General features: G+C 42.5%; 1 protein-coding gene across 1 annotated transcript; it reads left to right on the top strand.

Annotated features, from left to right (window-relative positions):
- Nucleotides 1-3,603: 3,603 nt before the first annotated feature.
- On the top strand, nucleotides 3,604-4,584 carry LOC128278663 (uncharacterized). The gene is made up of 4 exons (XM_053017394.1): nucleotides 3,604-3,660; nucleotides 3,733-4,000; nucleotides 4,074-4,441; nucleotides 4,513-4,584. Exons 1-4 carry the CDS (start codon nucleotides 3,604-3,606, stop codon nucleotides 4,582-4,584), a joined length of 765 nt encoding a protein of 254 aa, XP_052873354.1.
- The last annotated feature ends 4,389 nt before the right edge of the window (nucleotides 4,585-8,973 follow it).

An 8,973-nucleotide genomic window follows, 5' to 3' on the forward strand; every position in this document is an offset into this window, starting at 1 on the left:
TACAATGTGCAAGTAATGCAAGTTCCTGTGGAGGATTGATCCTGTAGCTAAACCTAGAATAACATTGCATGACATTAGGAATTAATAACTTTGTTCAATGTCACACGCACATTTGTTTATTTTGGAATTGCCGATGGACGATTGCGTAGTTTAAAGCCATTCGTCAAATCTGAATGCATTTAGAATCTAAGACCAGACAAGAACAAATGATTTTATATAACATCTTCAGAAACAACATAAGGCCAGCTGTAACGATTGCATAAGTTCTAGTTATTATTGGCAAAATAAACTATGCCTATGTTTAAGATTGACAATAAGACGACTTCGGTTTGGTTATTTGAAAATTAATTAATTTTTAGGTTTACATATAAAACCTTCTCAATTTTAAATTAAGCCTTTCATTCCAAGAAACTTTCTAAAAAAATCTCAAAGTGAGTATTTATTTTTAGAAAACCTTCAATTTTTAGCTGCTGAGCAAAATTTTCCCAAGCCCGTGTTTTGCAACGTTGGTTATCTTATTTGAAGCATGTATCAACAAACAAAATTGTTTCCAAGTTCATTAGTTGGGAGCTTATTAAACTAAGTAGGATGCTTATAAACAGAGAAGGAGCGGTGTACTGAAAATCAGTAGCTTGTTGCAGAAATTTAGGTAAAGTTGTTAAATTGAGCGGAAAAGTATCCTCAGCCATCCTGCTGGATTTCAATCCTCTTCAACAGGCGAATGTTGAATCGCTGCCAAGCTGTGACTCCGAACAATACTACTGCGTCGGGGCCGGTGTTTGCTTGGATGCCCCTGCCGCGAATGCTGATTGCTCAGAGTCCGACGATTTATGTCCCCTCGGTTCACCTGGATACTACATCCTGGTTTGTTTCAATTTCCCCACGAGCACAGAGTACCATGGCGTTGTCGTTGGCTTTAATGTAATTTTTTAACTTTATTCAGACCCTACGAACTGCCGACTTGACATATCTGTTTGTGTTAAATTTTATGTTTTAAACTTTAGTCAATTGTGGTGAAAATTAACAGAACTATTAACTATTAACAGAACTTTGGAGTATTCTTTTGAATAGGAATACGTTTCTCAGAAAGGCAACTTTACTGTATAAAATAGGGACAAAGCAACTGGATAAAGGGATAACTGGAACTAATAAACATATCAAACATATGAACTGATACACATACGAGGTGTGATCAATAATTTTCGCGACATTTGAATTTTCTCGGGCTACGTATATCCGATTTTGGATTTTTTTATGGAGTTAGGTTACTACACATGTCAGTAACTTATGGTGAAAAGTTCGACCATTTTGAGTAATAAGTCAATTTTTGACAGCTGTTTTGCTTGGACGTGTTTTGGCTCATCGTCGATTTTTATCTCTTCCAAAAAATTGATGGCAAAGAATCTTTATCAAATTCTGTGTGAAAAACGAAATTAAGAGCTCGGACGCAATCGAAGTGTTGGCTGTGTCTTATGGTGAAGCTTTTAAGACCAAAAGCATTGCTTATCAGTGGTTCAAAATTTTGTTAGAGGTCCGAGAAGATGTGAACTTCCAAACGCCAAGTTTGGTCGAATGTGAACAGTTTTGCTTACAATTTTCTTCGATTGCAGGGTCGTGGTGGATTATGAGTTGTTGCCAGAAGACAGAATGGTCAATAAAGAATATTTCCTGCAAGTTATGCGCAATTCGTCCGAAGCAATCCGTTACGAATGCCCGAATTTGTGGGAAACCCGAAATTGGTTGTCGCGCCCCTCCTCACACATCGTGGTTTCTGCGCGAATTTTTGGCCAAAACAACACACTAATGATGCCAAAGCTACCGTATTCTCTAGATTTGGCCCCCTGTAACTTTTTCCTGTTTTTTTCCTTTTTCCAAAACTCAAATTACAGCTTCGTGGTCAATTACTTTTGGAGTACACAAAAATCGACGATGAGCCAAAACACGTCCAAGCAAAACAGCTGTCAAAAATTGACTGATTACTCAAAATGGCCGAACTGTTCACCATAAGTTACTGACATGTGTAGTAACCTAACTCCATAAAAAAATCGAAAATCGGATATACGAAGCCCGAGAAAATTCAAATGTCGCGAAAATTATTGATCACACCTCGTATACACCAAAATGTTTAATATTTCTGTTTAAGGTTACTCATAAATTCGCCAGTCGCAATGTTAGGTTAGCTTGGGCTTTGTTAAGTTAGCTAAGTTTTTTTTGTCAACTAGACTCTGTTGCCCATTGTCGAATTGTTATATTAAATAAATTACAACTAAATAGTAAATGTTTAATATTTCTGTTTATTTTTGTTTAAGCTACAGTAATTATGTTCAGCATCCTTCACTTAAAAAATGCTTACACCAGGCGGTTAAGAACTCATCAAAGTTAAAGGGTTAAACAATATTTTTGCCCCAGAAGCTCAATTCCGAACACAAAACAGGCAACCATAATAAAAATTGAAAACTTGTCTCAGATAACACGTCAAAATAAGCGGTTGTTAAAAAATCATTATTCATAAATCGCCGATAGTATTATTGCGAATACCGTTTTACATGGTTTAAAGAAATTAGGTTGAACCTTGTTTTATTTTGTAAGCTTCTGCGGGGTTGTATATGCTGAGTAACGCGAAGGGAGATTAAAAACATGCAATTCGCAACAAAACGTAGAACTTGTCACTTACTAACTGTATGAAACTAATAGCACAAACAAAAGAAAGTGAGACCAGTTTTGCTAATTTTGGGTTGTTTGATAAGGCCGGCACTCACAAGGCCGGCAAGTGAACTTTGTGGACAGGAAGTTGACACGATTTTTTTTTGCTCCAGGATTTGCAGTAGGACTTATGCAGTACGAATTGTTGTCCGCAGACTATAAATATAGTCCAAATTCTAAGAACTGCTCGAAAATGATAAGCACACAGCTGGCATTAGATCGCACCGCAAGGTTTTAAAAGAACGCACCGAAACATCTGGTCAAGGTTATAGTGCGTGCGCTTTTACGGTGTCGTAGATTATCTTGACAGTTCCCAGCAGATTTCCACCCAATCTCCCGTAGAGGGTTAAGCGAGGCATTTCTTAAGATGATTGTTAATTCGGTCTTCGGCTTTTTTTATGCAACGAACAACAATGCTCGGATCGACAATTTATGAAACATCCCTGCTATTGCGATATTTCTTTAAGTACTACGCGAGTCTTCGATTGTATTGAAATAAAAGAATGAATAATGAAATACATTATTGCCAAAAAATACTTAAAGATGCTAATGTTTTAAATTCGATGCGGTTACTTGGGCAATAGAAGGACTAATGCGGTTTACAACAGGCGAGCGAATATTAACACTTTCTGAGCATTTTCTAAGAATTGTTTCAGTATTCATATTTATTCACGTTATCGTTCACTTTATAGTGTTATGGCCTCGAATAGATATCCTCATATGATCCGTTCATGGTGTTTTTTAAATTTCGGTAGTCCCGCTTATCTCTTTTGCGTATATCGTCCGGTAAACAAACGAAATTACCTTAGCAAAGAGTGAACAGTGGTGGATCCGAGGTGGATTATAAAAACATAGGCCGTAGCGTAGCAGTCGCCAGTGGTTTTCAAACGAACAGCAACAATGTGCCGTGTACTGGTTCTCGCATTAGTGATTGTTGCGGTTGTAGGAGCCGTGGAGGTACAGTGTCTAAATCTAGTTTAACGAAAATTATCTCACTTCTCCAATTGGTTTTAATTTAAAACAAAACAGGCGACTGCCCTGTCACGCAGGCTAGCATCGAAAAGGGCCGTTGGAGGAACCTGTGCTGCTGGAGAACGGCTAGGCTGTACTGACTGCAGCACTGTGAAGGTTTGCAGCTACGATCAGACCATACTGACGGAGTACCGTTGCCAGGATGCGACTCCCGACAGTCCGTACTGCGTCGGGGCCGGTATTTGCTCGCCAACTCCGGACCCACAATCGGTTTGCCTCTCGTCCGACGATTTGTGTCCGCTAGGAGCGCCTGGATACTACCCAGGTCCGTGGATAGAGTATGACACTCTCGATGATAGTAAGTTTTACGAAAGAAAATTTTCAATTCCATTTTTCAGACCCCACCAACTGCACTCGATACCTGTATTGTGACGAAAACAAGATCAGCTATCCCGAAACTTGTAAAGCTACGAACAATGTGTACAACCAGACGAGCGGATCGTGCTTCTTGAAGACGAAAAGCGCCGACTGTTTCCAGACCGATTGCACCAAGAACAAGGACAAGTGGTTCGTGTACACACCATTCCCGCAGCTGTACTTCCTGTGCTCGTCGAAGGGTCCGCTGGTGTTTCTGTGTCCGCGGGAGCACGAGGTATTCAATGTCAACCTCAAGATATGCGAGTTCCAGTGCCCATCGGATGGCCGCTTCGCCTTCCCTGGCAACACGGCCAAGTACTATGAGTGCCTGTACAGCTCCAAAACAAAGGTAACAGTTCAGAATGATGCTTAAGTTGCGTATGGGTACATTTGCTTACTTCATTTGATTCTCTTACGCAGCTTGAATTGTACGAAAAAAATTGTCCACCTGCGCTGACGTTTGATGCCACGGTGGGATCCTGTAAGAAGTAACTGTGGCTGCTTCATTCAATTACGCTGCATCTTTAGGGCGTTCTGAAATTGTTACTGGGTGAACCCATTGAAAGTGAATAAAAACATTACGCGAAATTGTGGAATAATGTATGAGTCCGAAGAATCGCTGGAAGATGTTAAGACACAAGTTCAGACCTGCACCAGCACAGCCAACAGAATCAACAGCCTGCACCCTATACCAGACGCACAAATACCTGATTTAAAGCTAATGTGTAGTGAGGGGCATTCGGTCTTCGGGTTCCGTCCAGGTTGAAATTGGGGTTCTCTATTGCCTTGTGGGGTTCCATGTTCCTCCCTGTGTTTCCCTGAGTCACGACGGTTCCCTTCAAACAGATGGCGAATGTGTCGATTTTAGGCAATGCATTTGTGATGGATATTTTATCTTATCAACTGATGGCCAGAGTATGATAACTTGACGTTCGACGCACATCTTGCAAGATGGTGCTATAAAAGCATGGGAAGCGGCACGCCGTGCACGTTCCAACCTGCCAAAGTGAACTATGTGCTAGTCGTGTTTGCTTAAACTAAACCCATTATGGTATAGAGAGGCATATTGAATCGTTTACTAGGCTTCTAAACACTGATCAGTTCCGAGTGAGCGTACATTCATCGATAAGTTTCAGTCCAGTAAGCGGGAAGCTGTGGTGATTAGTGCATCGTTTAAACAACTTTGCCTAGCTTCATATGACAAGATGTAGACACGGACACTCGACTTAGCTGTCCGGCAGATAGTGGCTACAACCAATAGTGGCGCCGAACGATTCTTGACTGATGCCAAGTCAGCTACGGGCAATCGTATAATCGCAATGTTCGAGTGTCCCTGAGAGAACAACGTCAGGCAGCAGTGATTCTAGATTCGTTTGTCACAAAAGAGGTCGTTTTCCGCCGATAAGAAGAAGTACTACGAGTGTGTCCACGTGAACGGGTCCAAGGCATGTTACATTTCTAGGCAATTTTTATTTTTTCACTGACACATATTATCGTACTCGCTTCTAAGAGCTCCAGCTGTTAGAGCAGACCTGACTGACTTTCGACGAGGAACCAAAACTTTGCAACATGTGAGCTGTGACGGCAACACAATATTTATGTGCCTTATTAGAACTGCCCAGAATCAGGCCATACTTCATCTGACACCGTTATTCTTCACTTCGACTTTCATTTCGGGCATTCGGGGCAACTTTCTTGCACAGGTCCAAATAGGCAAACTAGAAACTTTATTGACAGTCCCAACGCACCGCGCACTATTGATCGACCTGATTAGAAGCAATTGGCGCACCGACAATGAGCAACTGGGACAACCCTCACCTGTGTCCGAATAACGGTTTCACAACTGTTTACGTCGGACGTAGGAGATAAAAGCCGTAAGCCTCCTCAGCGGCACCAAACAGTCGAGGTGTACCAGAGGTCTCGTATTCTGGTGACCATAGTTCGGTGTGGTCACAATGGATGGGCTACGCGTCGTGCTGCTGTTTGCCGTAAGTCTAGTGAGTGAGTGGTTGGCCACGACAAGAGTTTATCGGTGGAATTCTCGAACTCCTTAGGCCGCAGCCTTTGCACAGGATCTCTACCCCGACTACGCGGCGGAAGCTGATGTCGCAGAGTCTTATGCTGCCGTGGAGAACAATCTCATTCAGCCGGCAGAACTGTCCTCCCCAGCCACGTACTGGCCGGGGAGCGGTTCCCAGCTTTCGCCTCCCTTCGTCGACACGTCCTTGACGGGCAGTTGTAGCAGCTCGAGTCAGATCGTCTGCACGGGCTGTCGGCGGGTTCGAGTGTGCATCCCGGGGGTAACTGACCAGAGTTTGTTACCGGAGCAGAACTGCCCACCGTCGACGTACTGCCACACGCTGGCGTTCGATATGGGTGGAGCGTGCCTCGCCACGATCGATCCGCTGTTCCCGGAGTGCAGGAACACCGCCGACGTCGGCGGGATCGGCACTGGAGACGGCGCAGGCATACTCTGCACCGGGTTGGGAGTGTTTCCCGATCCGTCCGATTGCCACAAGTTCCACTACTGCACGCAAGTCGGCGTCAACTCTCGGGCGTTCCGCTGCCCGCACAACTACGTCTACGACTCGGCCAAGAAGACCTGCAGCCGATCGAGAATCTGTCGTAAGGTTCACTGTCACCCGTTCGCGCAATCAATCTTCGTGCCGTTTCCGCAGAACTCCAAGTACTACGCGTACTGTAATTTTAACCGTGACACGAACCCGCCAGTGCTCCGGAACATTCTGATGTACCAGTGCGATGCCCACTCGGAGTTCAGCCAGCTGGCTAAGGGATGCGTTTACAAGTGCAACCAGGAAGGGTTCTTCGAGAAGATTGGAGACCCGTCGAAGTTCTACTGGTGCCGACGGGTACTGGGCCGTCTGTTAGGCTACGAACAGGTTTGCCCGGGACAGGGATCCGTTTTCAACGCTAGACTGGGAATCTGCATTCCGGCCGTAACAACCACAACCACAACTACATCACCGTCATCGACGACGACAGATTCGACGAGTGACTCAACGACCGCCTCAACGACGACCATCGCAACCACCACGACGTCTGGGGCTTCCCAGCCGGCAGCCGATACCCCGGTCCGGGTGCCCGCCTGGCCCCAACTGACACCCCTTTCGATATCACAGCTACTTTCTGGGTAGAGCCTAACCTGACTCCAACAAAGTTATTTAATTTATTTCACATTCAACGTGAGTGCCAATTCATTCGTTTTCTCACAAAAACACAGTGGATCAGCGCAAAACAAAGTTTATTATTTATACATAATGGAATCAAAAATATAGAAACTTTATTTATTGTTCTAACCGCTTTCGAAAGATATCGAATGTTAGTCTCACGTTCTAATGGCAAATGACGTTCAGACGCCATTTTGATTCTATCTCGTTTGAGGTGCTTCGAACCTTATGTGAAACTATGAGTTCTCTCTTAATTTTAAGAGACCTCTAGAGTAGATTGAGTTATGAAATGTCTAAAATAAGTTTACTTTCTATACGTAATATTAAAAATGCCGAATAAAGGGAGTACCTAAACGCGCGATGGAAAAGCGTCGTAAAATAGTCGAAAAAGAGAGTTAGATTGTCATAAGTAAACAGTTGACAAAAGTGTAACAGCACAGCCTTTTGTCCGAATGTTCGACATCAAATCTAAAATGTGTTGTCTAAAATTCAACCTACACTAGATCTAAGATGTCATTATTCTTAAAAGAAACGTCTTTAGTTAACCTACCTGATGGTTCACACTTTTGAGCAATCACATCGTTCTATGTAGTATTTAACAGAATCATTGTTTTCTGTAGAAATAATACTAAACTTTGTTTGGTTAGCTACTGGTTTTGGCCCTGGTGCCCGAAAACAGTAAATATTGAGTTTGGAAAAGATTTAGCCGATTACATCAGTTAATTTTAAAAAATGAGAGCCTATAAATCATTTCACTGCTAAAGGACACTAAAATATAAGACTACTAAATCCGATTGATCAATAAATAGTATGCATAAAACAACAGCTGTTTAAAAAATTTGCTAGTCAAATGATTGAAATAAAGAAAATATTTGGAATAATAATTTCACCGTGTATCGATTAGTTTGGGATAAAATATCAAGGAACTATCGGTGTAAAAGTTTTACCGTGTAAATCTCCTGAAAAGCTCCGATTCCTTAACAATTTCGTTTGCTTTCTACACGCCCGACCGATTGCTAAAGCGACCGGTGTAGTTCGATTGCATACTTTTAGGCGGAGCACACGAATGATCGCTATTCACCTCGGGGAGGTTTTCACCACGAAAAGGCTTCGAACCGGTTGATTCGAAATGGCAGGAATTCTACGCGAGAAAGGACGCGATTAAATGCGCTGTTTCCTTCGTTGACAAGATAACTGAGATTTTGTAATAACTTGTAATTTTGTAATAACTCCGATCCAACTCGTTTTACTCAGGTGCTTGTTAGCCTTGTTTGAAGTCATAAAGCCGTGCCATGTTGGAAGACGTAAACTGCGTAACCTTCTGTCCCATTCCTCTGGGATTCTACAGCGCAGGAACTGAATTTTTCTTTCAACCAGATATAGTTTGAATTAAATGAAGAAGAATTTAAAACCCAATGTTATATAATTTAAGGCATTTTTTATTTTATCTATAGGAATAAAATTAATGTATACCAAGGGCTATTCGATGGATCTGTACCGTCGAAGACAATTCATAAGCAAACCAATAGGAAACGTCACACAGCTTCTGGGTGCATCGAAGAGCTTACACAATTTATTTTGCCTTGCATTACAATGTAAAGTGAACTATCTAGAATCTTTGTGTTTAATTAGTTTGCCGGTGGCGCGCACACTCGTAGCCCTATCCGGGGGAGTGCGCGATGTGAGTGATCTT

The sequence above is a fragment of the Anopheles cruzii genome, chromosome 2, assembly GCF_943734635.1.
Source record: "Anopheles cruzii chromosome 2, idAnoCruzAS_RS32_06, whole genome shotgun sequence".
NCBI lineage: Eukaryota > Metazoa > Arthropoda > Insecta > Diptera > Culicidae > Anopheles > Anopheles cruzii.